The 17,747-nt window shown below is 45.0% G+C and overlaps 1 protein-coding gene across 1 annotated transcript in view; it reads right to left on the bottom strand.

Moving 5' to 3' along the window:
• Positions 1-17,747, bottom strand: part of LOC106582414 (uncharacterized) — a 50,212-nt gene that overhangs the window by 16,786 nt on the left and 15,679 nt on the right. The window contains exon 3 of the mRNA XM_082967218.1: positions 186-528. Coding sequence (XP_082823344.1) covers positions 186-528 — 343 coding nt within the window. The remainder of the gene's footprint in view (positions 1-185; positions 529-17,747) is intronic.

Genomic DNA, 17,747 nt, shown 5'->3' with positions numbered 1-17,747 from the left:
GGTGAAGACACTGTACTGCCACCACTTCATGATGTGATAAAGACAAACACACTATGGAATGGCCCTCGATGATAATCCTGCACTTTATTATTCCAATAATTACACTTTTTAACAATGAAAATCTTAGACATTTTTCATAGCCAATGGCTTATTATTTCAGTGTATTACTATTCCTAGTGTGTTACCATAGAGCCTCTGGCCTGCCTGGAGACATGGGTTGACCCTGTGAGCCTCTGGCCTGCCTGGAGACATGGGTTGACCCTGTGAGCCTCTGGCCTGCCTGGAGACATGGGTTGACCCTGTGAGCCTCTGGCCTGCCTGGAGACATGGGTTGACCCTGTGAGCCTCTGGCCTGCCTGGAGACATGGGTTGACCCTGTGAGCCTCTGGCCTGCCTGGAGACATGGGTTGACCCTGTGAGCCTCTGGCCTGCCTGGAGACATGGGTTGACCCTGTGAGGCTTGTGGGGCTCTGAGATCATTAACACAAGACTGCTGGCCTGTGACGGAGCTTGTGTTCAGGGAGGAGTCTGGGGAATACAGAAAGCATATACTTCTAGGAATATTGTTTAAATGCACGCACACACTTCAATTTCACAGAAATCTAAGTAGATATGAAAATCTCCTCATAGAACTGTATCCATCTTGTGAATCTTGAATGGTTTACATCATAAGCCAACAGAATCACTAATGAAAACAAACGGAGGAGGATCTTCCAATGCTACTGAAATCTTCGGCTGTCTTCTGCTTTGCTTGGAGAGGGAGACTGGGATGAGGAAGCACACAAGCATGGAAAGACGCTGATGTCATTGTCGAAGGAATGGGGAACACATTGAAAATGCTGGCACCACGGCAAGTGTTCGTGGCTAGGGTGGATTTATGGAGCCGTTACTTGGCAGCCTTTAGAGTGTATTGTTACCTCTCTAGTGTGGAGGTTCAGTCTACTTGCCACTTCAGAATGAGACCTCAGGGCCAAACCATGATTAGGCCAATAAGTATTACTCAAGAGTTCCTGGTTGGTTCAAACTCATTCTCATTGGCTTTATGAATACCTGTATTTTTCCAGTGGGTGAGGAACACTACGACACAGTACAGTGGGGTCATTTAATTTCCCTATTTTCTAGCATACAATACAGCTCAATGTTTGAATTAGTTGTTTTACCCAGTCATTACTGCTCATCTTTATCAAGGGTGTCAATCATTTTGGACCCCACTGTGTATCAAAGCATAACGCCCACAGCCTTGGTCTTTCTCAGTGACTACACCGAACCAAATGAACCAGCAACTATTGTAGAAAATACAGTGCCTTTGGAAAGTATTCAGACCCCTTGACTTTTTCCACATTTTGTTTCGTTACAGTCTTATTTTTAAATGGATTCAATGAACAAAAATCCTTAGCAATCTACACACAATACCCCATAATGACAAAGTGAAAACAAAGTAAAACATTAAAAACAGAAATACCTCATTTACATAAGTATTCAGACCCTTTGCTATGCGACTCAAAATTGAGCTCAGGTGCATCCTGTTTCCATTGATCATCCTTGAGATGTTTCTACAACTTGAATGGAGTCCACCTGAGGTAAATTCAATTGATTGGACATGATTTGTAAAGGCACACACCTGTCTATATAAGGTCCCACAGTTGACAGTGCATGTCAGATCAAAAACCAAGCCATGAGGTCGAAGGAATTGTCCGTAGAGCTCCGAGACGGGATTGTGTCAAGGCACAAATCTGGGAAAGGGTACCAAAACATTTCTGCCGCATTGAAGATCCCCAAGAACACAGTGGCCTCCATCATTCTTAAATGGAAGAAGTTTGGAACCACCAAGACTCTTCCTAGAGCTGGCCACCTGGGCAAACTGAGCAATCGGGGAGGGGAGAAGGGCCTTGGTCAAGAAGGTGACCAAGAAACCGATGGTCACTCTGACAGAGCTCTAGAGTTCCTATGTGGAGATGGGAGAAACTTCCAGCAGGACAACCATCTCTGCAGCACTCCACCAAGCAGGCCTTTATGGTAGAGTAGCCTAGTGGTTAGAGTGTTGGACTAGTAACCGAAAGGTCGCAAGATCAAATCCACGAGCCGACAAGGTAAAAATCAGTCGTTCTGCCCCTGAACAAGGCAGTTAACCCACTGTTCCTAGGTCGTCATTGAAAATAAGAATTTGTTGTTAACTGACCTGCCTAGTTAAATAAAGGTAAAATAAGAAAAAGATTAGCCAGACAGAAGCCACTCCGTAAAGCATAGTGGTGGCAGCATCATGCTGTGGGGATGTTTTTCAGCGGCAGAGACTAGGAGACTAGTCAGGATCGAGGCAAAGATGAACGGAGCAAAGTACAGAGAGATCCTTGATGAAAACCTGCTCCAGATCGCTCAGGACCTCAGACTGGGGCAAAGGGTCACCTTTCAACAGGACAACGACCCTAAGCACACAGCCAAAGGAACACAGGAGTGGCTTCGGGACAAGTCTCTGAATGTCCTTGAGTGACCCAGCCAGAGCCTGGACTTGAACCCGATCGAACATCTTTGAAGAGACCTGAAAATAGCTGTGCAGCGACACTCCCCCTCCAACCTGACAGAGCTTGAGAGGATCTGCATAGAAGAATGGGAGAAACTCCCCAAATACAGGTGTGCCAAGCTTGTAGCGTCACACCCAAGAAGACTTGATGCTGTAATCGCTGCCAAAGGTGCTTCAACAAAGTACTGAGTATAGGGTCTGAATACTTACGAAAATGTGATATTTCAGTTTTGTATTTTTTTATACATTTGCAGAAAGGTCTAAACCTGTTTTTGGTTTGTCATTATGGGGTTTTGTGTGTAGATTGAAGAAGGGGGGAATAATTTAATCAATTTTAGAATAAGGCTGTAACATAACAAAATGTGGAAAAAGTCAAGGGGTCTGAATACTTACCGAAGGCACAAGTGGAGTTCAGGCACATCCAGAATTTGATTAAAATCTTGTTACTGACGCCATAATAAACCTGTGGTGAGAATGACATCACGGCGTGACGAATCTCCGCTGACAGATTTAGAAATGTTACCATAAGATGTTGATGGTGTTTATGGCCTTTTTATTCTATTTCTGGAAAAGTCAAACAAACTGGAATGTGGTAGCATATAGGCTACAACATATGGTTGCTCTGGGTAAAAGCAGGTTCCTAATGCCAACTTCCTACATTTCCTTGTCATATAATGAAGCTTGCTTAGAGAGACAGAATGAATAGATGGTGATAATATTGCCTTGGCTGTGGAAAGATTAGCATAAGGAATACATGAAACCATAAAGCTTAGCCATGTTAAGCGCTGTCCATCTCTAGAGAATCTATAAAAGCCTTTCTTTTCAAAGCAGTGTTGCTGAAACCATGCTGCCAGGCATTACCTTGATAAAAAAGTAGGCAGATATATTAACTAACAGATATGGACATGGGATCATCTCTGCCGAACAGCTCGGCGGTGGAGCTGACAAGGAGACACTTGTGGTTAGGTATGACCAATGAGGCTGCCTCACAGCCCCCTGTGAACATATTATTTGATAAGCCATTTAAACATTTGGATGAAGAGGTTTTGACTAGGGACAATGACAGACAGACAGACAGACAGACAGACAGACAGACAGACAGACAGACAGACAGACAGACAGACAGACAGACAGACAGACAGACAGACAGACAGACAGACAGACAGACAGACAGACAGACAGACAGACAGACAGACAGACAGACAGACAGACAGACAGACAGACAGACAGACAGACAGACAGAGCGCGAGAGAGGTACTTAGAGAAAATGCTGCTTATTTATAAATCAACAGCAATTTCTGTGATGCCTTTATATCTGCATGTGATTAAATCTGAAAGGACGAAGGGGGAAGTCAAAAAATCATTTGATCTAATTTCCCACCGGGTAATGAAAAACAGCAGTGATTTTGAGCCATGGTGAAGCAGGGCTGGGCTCTATCCTCTGCTCTGGGGAGACAGGAGAATGGAGGCCATGTGTGCTGTTCAGTCACATAACTATTGTGTTGTTTGCTAATGTGACTATAAATATTTATGCTAAGTATTATGACAATGAAGCATTGTAGGTGATGGGGATTCGTCTTGTTTGTGAGGTTGATGTAAAATCTATAGCTCCTATGGTAACAGGAAATGATCAGCATAGGTTCCCCAAAACTAACTGAGTTAGAACTAACAGAGTCCTGTTATAAACAACATTATAAACTCAGTGGATTGAGCCAATTGGGTGAATGCTGATTGGCTGACAACAGTGGTATATCAGACCATATACCACAGGTATGACAAAACATGTATTTTTACTTTAATTACATTGGTAACCAGTTTATAATAGCGATAAGGCCCCTTGAGGGTTTGTGATATATGGCCAATATTCCATGGCTAAGGTCTGTATCCAAGCACTCCGCATTGCGTCGTGCAGAGAACAGCCCTTAGCCGTGGTATAGTGGCCATATACCACAACCCCTCATGGCTTATTGCATAAATAGGCACCACTGTTAAAACCTCTTAGATGTAAAATGTCCTCTGTTTTGTTGACCTTTGTGGTTCTGGTACCAGTTCCGACCAACATTTTCGCTTTTAAATCGACCTGGGGACACCATAGATGAAAATGGCTTGCACTGAGCGGTAGCTCTGATTCTCACAGACACAGGGGTATGTCTCTTTAGCCTGTGTGAAGCAAGATGTGAAATCTGACACCACTTGAAGCTGGGATGTCCCTCCTAGCATTTCATTCGCTCTTCTGACTGTCCATCAAGTCCTGCCTGACCCCAACGTCACAGCCACTGACAACGCCTGGAATCCTGACATCGTAGCACAGCAGGAGACAGTGGTTTTGGCACTGTAGCACATTCAGAGATCAATTTATAGTCAGTAATCTAAAATAATTCATATATTTTAAACAAGATGGACAAGATTAATATGAGATGAAAGGCGAGTTCCTACCGAGTTCAGGAAGCCAAGCTAGAGCTCTGTGGGCAGACATTTAAGGAGGGTGAAATCTTATAGTTTGTTGTTTTATCATTTGTTTAACTATATGTTGAAAGCATACAAGTCATTTCAAGTCTTAGTCACACAGTTTTGTTGAAAAGAAAATGCATCATCAAATATTTCATATTTTAATATTTGTATCATATTGTACTGTGTACTTGAGCTTGTGTCCTCTAATGTGACTACACCTCATTATTTAATAACACTTTTACTAGGAAGATGAGACTGTAAACCTTGTTGGAGTATGCAGCACTACTAGTTATTGTTTATGGCCCTCTCATGATATACAGTTGAAGTCGGAGGTTTACATACACTTAGGTTGGAGTCATTAAAACTCGTTTTTCAACCACTCCACAAATCTCTTGCTAACAAACTATAGTTTTGGCAAGTTGTTTAGGACATCTACTTTGTGCATGACACAAGTAATTTTTCCAACAATTGTTTACAGACAGATAATTTCACTTATAATTCAATTTATCACAATTCCAGTGGGTCAGAAGTTTACATACACTAAGTTGACTGTGCCATTAAACAGCTTGGAAAATTCCAGAAAATGATGTCATGGCTTTAGAAGCTTCTGATAGGCTAATTGACATCATGAGTCAATTGTAGGTGTACCTGTCGATGTATTTCAAGGCCTACTTTCAAACTCAGTGCCTCTTTGCTTGACATCATGGGAAAATCAAAAGAAATCAGCCAAGACCTCAGAAAATAAATTGTAGACCCCCACAAGTCTGGTTCATCCTTGGGAGCAATTTCCAAACGCCTGAAGGTACCACGTTCATCTGTTCAAACAATAGTACACAAGTATAAACACCATGGACCAAGCAGCCGTCATACCGCTCAGGAAGGAGACGCATTCTGTCTTTTAGAGATGAACGTACTTTGGTGCTAAAAGTGAAAATCAATCCCAGAACAACAGCAAAGGACCTTGTGAAGATGCTGGAGGAAACAGGTACAAAAGTATCTATATCCACAGTAAAACGAGTCCTATATCGACATAACCTGAAAGGCTCCTAAGCAAGGAAGAAGCCACTGCTCCAAAACCGCCATAAAAAAGCCAGACTACGGTTTGCAACTGCACATGGGGACAAAGATTGTACTTTTTGGAGAAATGTCCTCTGGTCTGATGAAACAAAAATAGAACTGTTTGGCCATAATGACCATCGTTATGTTTGGAGGAAAAAGGGGGAGGCTTGCAAGCCGAAGAACACCATCCCAACCGTGAAGCACGGGGGTGGCAGCATCATGTTGTGGGGGTGCTTTGCTGCAGGAGGGACTGGTGCACTTCAAAATAGATGGCATCATGAGGCAGGAAAATTATGTGGATATATTGAAGCAACATCTCAAGACAGTCTCAGTCAGGAAGTTAAAGCTTGGTCACAAATGGGTCTTCCAAATGGACAATGACCCCAAGCATACTTCCAAAGTTGTGGCAAAATGGCTTAAGGACAACAAAGTCAAGGTATTGGAGTGGCCATCACAAAGCCCTGACCTCAATCCTATAGAAAATGTGTGTGCAGAACTGAAAAAGCGTGTGCAAGCAAGGAGGCCTAAAAACCTGACTCAGTTACACCAGCTCTGTCAGGAGGAATGGGACAAAATTCACCCAACTTACTGTGGGAAGCTTGTGTAAGGCTACCCGAAACATTTGACCCAAGTTAAACAATTTAAAGGCAATGCTACCAAATACTAATTGAGTGTATGTAAACTTCTGACCCTGTAACGGCTGTCGTTGGAAGAAGAGGACCAAGGCGCAGCGTGGTGAGTGCTCATCCCGTGTGGCTCAGTTGGTAGAGCATGGTGTTTGCAGCGCCAGGGTTGTGGGTTCGATTCCCACGGGGGACCAGTACGGAAGAAAATTTATGAAATGTATGCATTCACTACTGTAAGTCGCTCTGGATAAGAGCGTCTGCTAAATGACTAAAATGTCTAAAATGTTAATATATATTCTGAGAACACAATATACAAAGAGAAAACGTGTGGCTCAGTTGGTAGAGCATGGTGTTTGCAACGCCAGGGTTGTGGGTTCGATTCCCACGGGGGACCAGTACGGAGAAAAAAAATGTATGAAATGTATGCATTCACTACTGTAAGTCGCACTGGATAAGAGTGTCTGCTAAATGACTAAAATGTAGAAAACGACAGCCAAACAGTTCTGTCAGGTCTACAAAACACTAAACAGAAATTAACCACCCACAAAACCCAAAGGAAAACAGGCTGCCTAAGTATGGCTCCCAATCAGCAACAACGATATACAGCTGTCCCTGATTGAGAGCTATACCCGGCCGAAACAAAGAAATACCAAACATAGAAAAAAAGGACATAGAATGCCCGCCCTGACCAACCAAAATAGAGACATAAAAGGATCTCTAAGGTCAGGGTGTGACAGTACCCCCCCCAAAGGTGCGGACTCCGGCTGCAAAACCTAAACCTATAGGGGAGGGTCCGGGTGGGCATCTACCCGTGGTGGCGGCTCAGGTGCAGGACGCAGACCCCGCTCCACCGCTGGCTCACCCCACTTTAATGGCTCCCCTAGAGCATGGTCTCTTGCCTCTGAGGAGCGTCTCGGCAGGCTCCGGACTGTGGGCCGTCTCTAGACGGGGCACTGTCGCCGGAAGCTCTGGACGGGGAACTGTCGTCGGAAGCTCTACACGGGAAACTGTCGTTGGAAGCTCTAGACGGGGAACTGTTGTTGGAAGCTCTAGACGGGGAACTGTTGTCGGAAGTTCTGGACGGGGACTGCGCACTGAAGGCCTGATGCGTGGGGCTGGCTTTGGAGGCGCCAGACTATTTACACGCACCACAGGGCTAGCCCCAGAAGCAGGACGTACTGGACTGGGCTGACGCACTGGAGGCCTGGTGCGTGGTGATGGCACTGGAGGTACCAGACTGGAGACCCGCACCTCAAGGCTAGTGCGAGGAGCAGGAACAGGGTGTACTGGACTGTGGGGTCGCACTGGAGATCTGGTGCGTAGGCTTGTTACCCATCTTCCAGGCTGAATACCCAACCTAGCCCGGCGCGGGCGGAGCGCAGGCACAGGACGGACTGATTCATCCCAGCGCTCCGGAGACACAGTACGCATCGCCGGCGCAGGATAACCTGGACCAAGACAGCGCACCGGAGACCAGATGCGCTGAGCTGGAACACTCCGCCCCGGCTCAATGCCCACTCTCGCCCGGCAGATGTTAGGAGCTGGGATGTAGCGCACCGGGCTCTCAACGCGTACTGGGGACACCGTGCGCTCTACCGCATAACACAGTGCCTGACCAGTACTACGATGCCTCCTGTAAGCACGGGAAGTTGGCTCAGTATTCCATCCTGACTCAGGCCAACTTCTCATGTGCCCCCCCCAAAGAATTTGGGGGCTGCCTCTCGGGCTCCCATAGCTCCCGTAACTTGTCCTCCCAGAATCTTCGCTCCTTCTGCCAAGTCCATCCGTCAACCCGATGCTCCAATCCACGCTGCTTGGTCTTCTTATGGTGGGTGGTTCTGTAATGGCTGTCTTTGGAAGAAGAGGACCAAGGCGCAGCGTGGTGAGTGCTCATCATTTAATATATATTCTAATAACACAATATACAAAGAGAAAACGACAGCCAAACAGTTCTGTCAGGTCTACAAAACACTAAACAGAAATTAACCACCCACAAAACCCAAAGGAAAACAGGCTGCCTAAGTATGGCTCCCAATCAGCAACAACGATATACAGCTGTCCCTGATTGAGAGCCATACCCGGCCGAAACAAAGAAATACCAAACATAGAAAAAAGGACATAGAATGCCCACCCCAACTCATGCCCTGACCAACCAAAATAGAGACATAAAAGGATCTCTAAGGTCAGGGCGTGACAGACCCACTGGGAATGTGATTAAATAAATAAAAAACTGAAATAAATAATTCTCTCTACTATTATTCTGACATTTCACATTCTTAAAATAAAGTGGTGATCCTAACTGACCTAAAACAGGGATTTTTTACTAGGATTAAATGTCAGGAATTGTGAAAAAACTGAGTTTAAATGTAATTGGCTAAGGTGTATGTAAACATCCAACGTCAACTGTATCATTCATTTTGGGGATTACGTACATCTGGTTTTCAGGTGGTCAAAGACAACTCCTGCTCTTTCCTCCTCAGGGTGAATCTGACCTGACAGAGTAAGTGATTGGCCACTAGAGTAGAGGAGAAAAAACCATCCAAAGGTTTAGCAGCAAGGTTACTGTCCTGAGGCCAAAAATTCAAAATAATCTCATCAGTATAATCCTAAAGAACCAGGATAGGGCATTTAGCCCAGCTAATAGTGGCTTGATGAGGGAAGGCCAGACAGCCGCTATGGCCGTTCCAGAGGCAGCCAGAGAACACTGGGAGAAGACTCAGCCTCTGTGGCATGGACGGAGCAGTTCATTAAAACACATTAAGATCTACTTTACACTCATTACGAGGCTGGCGAGCTGACCCTTTAGTCAGAAGCTATAGGTCCACTCTGCAGCATCCCTGTGAGGAACACTGGTCCACTCCATCTGGCATGGTGATAGGAGGCTGTGGTCAGAGCGAGGGCCCAGGGGGAAATTCCCCACGAGTGTTCAGACTTAGACAGAGATTAAGACGGAAGGAAGAGGAGCGAGGAGGACAGAGGAGGGTGGATGACATTTTGCCTTCAGCGTCATGGCAAAACAGTAGAGCTCAGAGACCCAAAAGTCAGATAAAATCATAGTGAGTTTTTTGTGGTGATTATTCTGGGGAAATGATGACATTATGTAATATGCATATGGCTTGCAGAATGTGACATCGGGAACAATCAGCTTTCACCAGAGACACAAAGCCCAGACATCTGCTGTGGAGCAGAGATCGGACGGTAATACCTTCACCAAATATAACCTGTCCGCACAATGTTTTCATCCAGGTTGAGTTTAGACATGAAAATCCTAATGTAACATCCCCATGTCAGGATTTGATTTGTCATCACAACAAAATAATGGAATATAAAGGCCCCATAATGCATTACAAAGAGAGAGAAAAAAAGGTACACCGTACAGCACGGATCCCACTGAGACATCAAACTGACCTCCGTGCTCACAATACATGGGCCGTTTTTTCTCATGACTGTTTCCCTGAACATGAACCATTGTCTTTTACTGGGTTGGAACACAGAATAAAAGTGGCGCCTTCCATTGTGACACGCAAGCACCATTCATCCCAGGAGAAAAGATTCAAAAGTAATGGTAATCATGCATAAAGATGGCAGAATTGACATATGTCATTGTTTTTTTATTAGAGTATGTGACATGGTTCCACGTGCCAATAAATTAACACAATCTACTTTTTAATTTTTTCCAATTGCCGGCATCTTGAAGCTAAAATTGGTATCAGTGTATACAGTGTATACAGTGCTAATGACCACCAAAAAAAATTGTATCGGAGAGCAAAGGACAATACTTAGCAAAATTAGGAATTTGTGTTAAGTGCATGGAGGCCGCCATCTTTCCATGATGTAATGCTTTGTTGACCTGTCATCAAGGTTACATAATTGTCATTTTCCTTCTAAATCTCAAGTATGGGGTATAAATAACATTTGTGTAAAGGGATAAATGTTTATGAACAATATTGCACTGGACTGATACAGTACCAGTCAAAAGTTTGAACACACTAACTCATTCAAGGGTTATTCTTTATTTTTACTATTTTCAACATTATAGAATAATAGAGAAAACATCAAAACTACGAGATAACACATATGGAATCATGTAGTAACCAAAAAAGTATTAAACAGATCAACATAGATTTATATTTTAGATTCTTCAAAGTAGCCACCCTTTGCCTTGATGACAGATTTGCACACTCTTGGCATTCTCTCAACCAGCTTCACTTGGAATGTTTTTTTAACAGTGTTGAAGGAGTTCCCACATATGCTGATCACTCCTTGGCTGCTTTTTCTTCACTCTGCAGTCCAACTCATCCCAAACCATCTCAAATGGGTTGAGATTGGGTGATTGCGGAGGCCAGGTCATCTGATGCAGCACTCCATCACTCTCATTCTTGGTCAAACAGGCCTTATACAGCCTGGAGGTGTTTTGGATCATTGTCCTGTAGAAAAACAAATGATAGTCCCACTAAGTGCAAACCAGATGGGATGGTGTATTGCTGCAGAATGCTGTGGTAGCAATGCTGGTTAAGTGTGCCTTGAATTCTAAATAAATTACTAACAGTGTCACCAGCAAAGCACCCCCACACCATCACACCACCTCCTCCATGCTTCCCGGTGGGAACTAGACATGCAAAGATATTCCGTTCACCAACTCTGCATCTTCCAAAGACACGGCGGTTTGAACCAAAAATCTCAAATTTGGACTCATCAGGCCAAAGGACAAATTTCCACCGGTCTAATGTCCAGTGTTCATGTTTCTTGGCACAAACAAGTCTCTTCTTCTTATTGGTGTCCTTTAGTAGTGGTTTCGTTGCAGCAATTTGACCATGAAGGCCTAATTCACACAGTCTCCTCTGAACAGTTGATGTTGAGATGTGCCTGTTACTTGAACTTTGTGAAGCATTTATTTTGGCTGCAATTACTGAGGCTGGTAACTCTAATGAACGTATCCTCTGCAGCAGAGGGGACTCTGGGTCTTCCTTTCCTGTGGCAGTCCTCATGAGAGCCAGTTTCATCATAGCACTTGATGATTTTTGCGACTGCACTTGAAGAAATGTTAAAAGTTCTTGAAATTTTCTGGATTGACTGACCTTCGTGTCTTAAAGTAAAGATGGACTGTCATCTCTCTTTGCTTATTTGAGTTGTTCTTGCCATAATATGGACTTGGTAATTTAACAAATAGGGCTATCTTCAATATACCACCCCTACCTTGTTACAACACAACTGATTGGTTTTAACGCATTAAGAAGGAAAGAAATTCCACAAAATAACTTTTAACAAGGCACACCTGTTAATGGAAATGCATCCCAGGTGACTACCTCATGAAGCTGGTTGAGAGAATGCCAAGAGTGTGCACAGCTGCATCAATCCAAAGGGTGGCAACTTTGAAGAATCTAAAATATATTTGGATTTATTTAACATGTTTTTTCGTTACTACATGATTGCATATGTGTTATTTCATAGTTTTGATGTCTTCACTATTTTTCTACAATGTAGAAAAGAGGAAAAATATAGAAAAACACTGGAACGAGTAGGTGTGTCCAAACTTTTGCCTGGTACTGCATGTGTATATTGAATATCTAAAGTTTCTGGTGAATGAAGATTGTCTGTGTGAGATCAAAGCTCATTTGACTGGTTGTTGATAATTAGCTAACAGGAACATGAAAGTAACATTATAACAGGACATATCATTAGTGTTGATCAGATATCAGTCATTGGAGGTTGTCACAGGCAGTTACAGTTGAAGTCGGAAGTTTACATACCCTTAGGTTGGAGTCATTAAAACTCGTTTATCAACCCCTCCACAAATCTCTTGTTAACAAACTATAGTTTTGGAAAGTCAGTTAGGACATCTACTTTGTGCATGACACAAGTAATGTATCCAACAATTGTTTACATAAAGATTACTTCACTTATAATTCACTGTATCACAATTCCAGTGGGTCAGAAGTTTACATACACTAAGTTGACTGTGCCATTAAACAGCTTGTAAAATTCCAGAAAATTATGTCATGGCTTTAGAAGCTTCTGATAGGCTAATTGACATTATTTTAGTCAATTGTAGTTGTACCTTTTGATGTATTTCAATGTCTACTTTCAAACTCAGTGCCTCCTTGCTTGACATCATGGGAAAATCAAAAGAAATCAGCCAAGACCTCATAAAATAAATTGTAGACCTCCACAAGTCTGGTGCATCCTTAGGAACAATTTCCAAACGCCTGAAGGTACCACATTCATCTGTACAAACAATAGTACACAAGTATAAACACCATGGGACACACGCCAGCCATCATAATGCTAGGAAGGAGACGCATTCTGTCTCCTAGAGATGAACGTACTTTGGTGCGAAACGTGCAAATCAATCCCAGAACAACAGCAAAGGACCTTGTGAAGATGCTGGAGGAAACAGGTACAAAAGTATCTATATCCACAGTGAAACAAGTCCTATATCGACATAACCTGAAAGGCCGCTCAGCAAGGAAGAAGCCACTGCTCCAAAACCGCCATAAAAAGCCAGACTACAGTTTGCAACTGCACATGGGGACAAAGATCGTACTTTTTGGAGAAATGTCCTCTGGTCTGATGAAACAAAAATAGAACTGTTTGGTCATAATGACCATCGTTATGTTTGGAGGAAAAAGGGGGAGGCTTGCAAGCCGAAGAACACCATCCCAACCGTGAAGCACGGTGGCAGCATCATGTTGTGGGGGTGCTTTGCTGCAGGAGGGACTGGTGCACTTCACAAAATAGGCAAGAAAATTATGTGGATATATTGAAGTGTACCAGTGTAGGTTCCGTCCCTCTCTTCGCCCCAACCCGGGCTCGAACCAGGGACCCTTGCACACATCAACAACTGACACCCACAAAGCATCGTTACCCATCACGCCACAAAAGCCGCGGCCCTTGCAACGCAAGGGGAAACCCTAATTCAAGTCTCAGAGCGAGTGACGTCACTGATTGAAACGCTATTAGAGCGCACCACCGCTAACTAACTAGCCATTTCACATCGGTTACACTCACCCTCCTTTTGACCTCCTCCTTTTTCTGCAGCAACCAATGATCCGGGTCAACAGCATCAATGTAACAGTGTAGGTTCCGTCCCTCTCTTCGCCCCAACCCGGGCTCGAACCATGGACCCTTGCACGCATCAACAACTGACACCCACAAAGCATCGTTACCCATCGCGCCACAAAAGCCGCGGCCCTTGCAACGCAAGGGGAAACCCTACTTCAAGTCTCAGAGCGAGTGACGTCGTTGATTGAAACGCTATTAGCGCGCAACACCGCTAACTAACTAGCCATTTCACATCGGTTACAGAAGCAACATCTCAAGACATCAGTCAGGAGGTTAAAGCTTGGTCGCAAATGGGTCTTCCAAATGGACAATGACCCCCAAGCATACCTTCCAAAGTTGTGGCAACATGGCTTATGGACAACAATGTATTGGAGTGGAACATTTGTGGGCAGAACTGAAAAAGCGTGTGCGAGCAAGGAGGCCTACAAACCTGACTCAGTTACACCAGCTCTGTCAGGATGAATGGGACAAAATTCCCCCAACTTACTGTGGGAATCTTGTGGAAGGCTACCCGAAACGCTTGACCAAAGTTAAACAATTTAAAGGCAATGCTACCAAATTCTAATTGAGTGTATGTAAACTTCTGACACACCCATTATTCTGACATTTCACATTCTTAAAATAAATTGGTGATCCTAATTGACCTAAGACAGGGAATTTTTACTCTGATTAAATGTCAGGAATTGTGAAAAACTGAGTTTAAATGTATTTGGCTAAGGTGTATGTAAACTTCCGACTTCAACTGTATTTTACAATGTGAATTATTACTATTATTTTTTTTTAAAACATGTATTTACATGTTTTTATTATTGAGAATATGTGACGCACATTTCAGACTAGCCATGTGCTAAAAGTAAATTATGTCACCACTGAACAGATGCCCATGCGTTTTAGCTAAAGTTTGGTATTAAGGACAAATCACCAATACAGGGTTTGATCTTTAATTTGTTCCTAATCATCACAGTTAGTTCCCTGAACTTCAAAGACACCATATGGACCTAATTGTGGTCGTTCCTGGCACACGAGCAACTGAAAACCGAGGCACCACGGTACCTGCAGTTTGGCTTCACAGTGTCTTCATACTTTGGGCTGAGCTCTTATTCCATACATACTGTACTCAAATGTGTGTGGGGGGGGGACAGTAGACCAACCGACCGACAGCTGTTTTCATCATGTCACTGATGAGCTTAAACATGGATGGTTTAATTAGGAAAGCTAGGCTTCCCCCTCCTCCAGCCCCTACCCTTCTCTCCCTCTCCTCTCCCTCCACCTGCCCTCGCAGTCAGGGTGACCGCCGGCCAGTGACTGGAGAGTAATCAAAGAGGACATTGTGGAACGAGTATTGGGTCATCTGATAAGATGACAGGCTTAGGAGCCAAATGGTGACAGTGGATTAAACCCTCGAGGGGCGGGGCAGAGCGGGACGGGGCTGGGCAGAGCGGGGCTGGGCTGGCTGGGTGGGCGGGTGAGGTTTAGGGTAGGGCAGAGCAGAGCAGAGCGAGGCTGGGTAGCCTGTGCTGGCTGGGAGGGAGGGTGGCTGGCTGGCTGGCTGGATGCTTGAGTGACTCGTGAAATGTATGGTGGGCAGAGCAAGGCTGGCTATTATGGGCAGGCTGGGTTGGTGGCTGGCTGGGTTGGTGTCTGGCTGGCTGGCTGGCTGGGTGGGTAATTGGGTTGGTGGCTGGCTGGCTGGGTGAGTGAGTGGGTGGCTGGCTGGGTTGATGACTGGCTGGCTGCGTTGATTCCTGGCTGGCTGCGTTGATGGCTGGCTGGCTGGGTTGATTGGTTGATGGCTGGGTTGATGGCTGGTTGGCTAGGTTGATGGCTGGCTGGCTAGGTTGATGGCTGGCTGGCTAGGTTGATGGCTGGCTGGCTAGGTTGATAGATTGATGGCTGGCTGGCTGGGTTGATGGCTGGATTGACAGCTGCCTGGCTGGGTTGATGGCTGGGTTGAGGTGGCTGGGTGAGTGGCTGGCTGGGGTTGGTGTCTGGGTGGCTGGCTGGTTGAGGTGGCTGGGTGAGTGGCTGGATGGGTTGGTGTCTGGGTTGATGGCTGGTTGAGGTGGCGGGGTGAGTGACTGGATGGGTTGGTGTCTGGGTGGCTGGCTGGTTTAGGTGGCTGGGTGAGTGGCTGGATGGGTTGGTGTCTGGGTGGCTGGCTGGTTGAGGTGGCTGGGTGAGTGGCTGGATGGGTTGGTGTCTGGGTGGCTGGCTGGTTGAGGTGGCTGGGTGAGTGGCTGGATGGGTTGGTGTCTGGGTGGCTGGCTGGTTGAGGTGGCTGGGTGAGTGGCTGGATGGTTGAGGTGGCTGGGTGAGTGGCTGGATGGGTTGGTGTCTGGGTGGCTGGCTGGTTGAGGTGGCTGGGTGAGTGGCTGGATGGGTTGGTGTCTGGGTGGCTGGCTGGTTGAGGTGGCTGGGTGAGTGGCTGGATGGGTTGGTGTCTGGGTGGCTGGCTGGTTGAGGTGGCTGGGTGAGTGGCTGGATGGGTTGGTGTCTGGGTGGCTGGCTGGTTGAGGTGGCTGGGTGAGTGGCTGGCTGGGTTGGTGTCTGGGTGGCTGGCTGGTTGAGGTGGCTGGGTGAGTGGCTGGCTGGGTTGGTGTCTGGGTGGCTGGCTGGGTGAGTGGCTGGTTGAGTGGCTGGATGGTTGGTTGAGGTGAGGTTTAGGGAGATGTACCTCATTGTCTTTGTCTCTAGCTCAACGTTGTCATGATCAAGATTAGAAGTTCAGATTGGAGTACACAAGACATTACATGGTAATAGAATTATGTTGAACACAAAATATTGTTCTATGTTTTCATTAGAATAGAATAAAACTTTGTCGATCCAGGATGGACATTTTTCTTTGGCATCACCTTCCATTAAAAGGATCACAGACATTGTCACATCATACACATTTAAACCAGTCAGTCCATCATGTTGCATACACTAAAAACTTAGAGGACATTAATACATTCACTCACAACCGACCACTGTCCCAACTGCACTAGATGGATAAGTACATATACCGATACAATTTACTTTGCATTTAGTAGTCCAACAGCACAAGGAACGAAGGAATATTTTAACACATTCTTCTTGACCATGGGCATTATGAAGTGCTGGCCAGAGAGAAGCCTCTCCAACTGATTGTGTAGAGGGTGGGTAAACAAGGGTGGGTAAACATGGGTGGGTAAACAAGGGTGGGTAAACATCTGAATACAATTCACAGTAAGGGGATATGCACCATCAACGTTCTAATACAAATAGTGTAATTAACCAACCAGACAAAGTCTGAATTATTTTCACTTTTCCACATAGCTTCAAGTGACTAAATAACCTACAGAATACATTGAATGCTCTATTAAGTGTTCATTTCTAAAGCAAAATGACCCTGTTGATCCCATGGTAAATAAATCCCATCAGTCAGTCTACTGTCTGTCTACACAACCCCTGTTTAACACAAACCCCTCTCACTAAGCCAGTAGACCCAGACTGCCTTTCAGATTCCTCTGCTCCATCGCTTTAATGTTTCCAATTAGTCCCCACAGTCCCACAGCTAAACAGCCTCACCAAGGCTCACCGAGGCACGTGGCAACAAATGCCTTCAGATGTCCAGAATCTGGAAAACTGTCAACATTCCTTGGGGTGGTTTTCTCTTCATAGGTTCTCCATGTGGGGTGGCTGATACAACAATCTCTCTCTGTTCTTAGCCACTAATCAGAAACTAATGCAAACCGGTTTACCTCTCCATTTTTCACACGTCACAGTATTCACCTAAATATCTAGATGTGTCTGTCTCATCAGTCAAACAGTAACACACAACCTTTACTGTATAGCAGGACACAACTGACAAGACAAATTAAGTTATTGTGGATTGTGTTGGGACTAAACATATTATTTGTGTCCTCCCGTTTTAAAATGTTACCATCTTCATCGGTTGCGACAACGTCCAGTTGCATTTGAACTTTGTCAAAGGAACGTTTCAAACAGGATATCCTGCCATCTGCTCCTCCAGCAGACTCATTCCAGGAGTCAGTCATTTGAGACCTGAG

This window comes from Salmo salar, chromosome 21 (assembly GCF_965601325.2).
Source record: "Salmo salar chromosome 21, fSalSal1, whole genome shotgun sequence".
In the NCBI taxonomy this organism is placed as follows: domain Eukaryota; kingdom Metazoa; phylum Chordata; class Actinopteri; order Salmoniformes; family Salmonidae; genus Salmo; species Salmo salar.
This window is presented reverse-complemented; position numbering and strand designations above follow the sequence as displayed.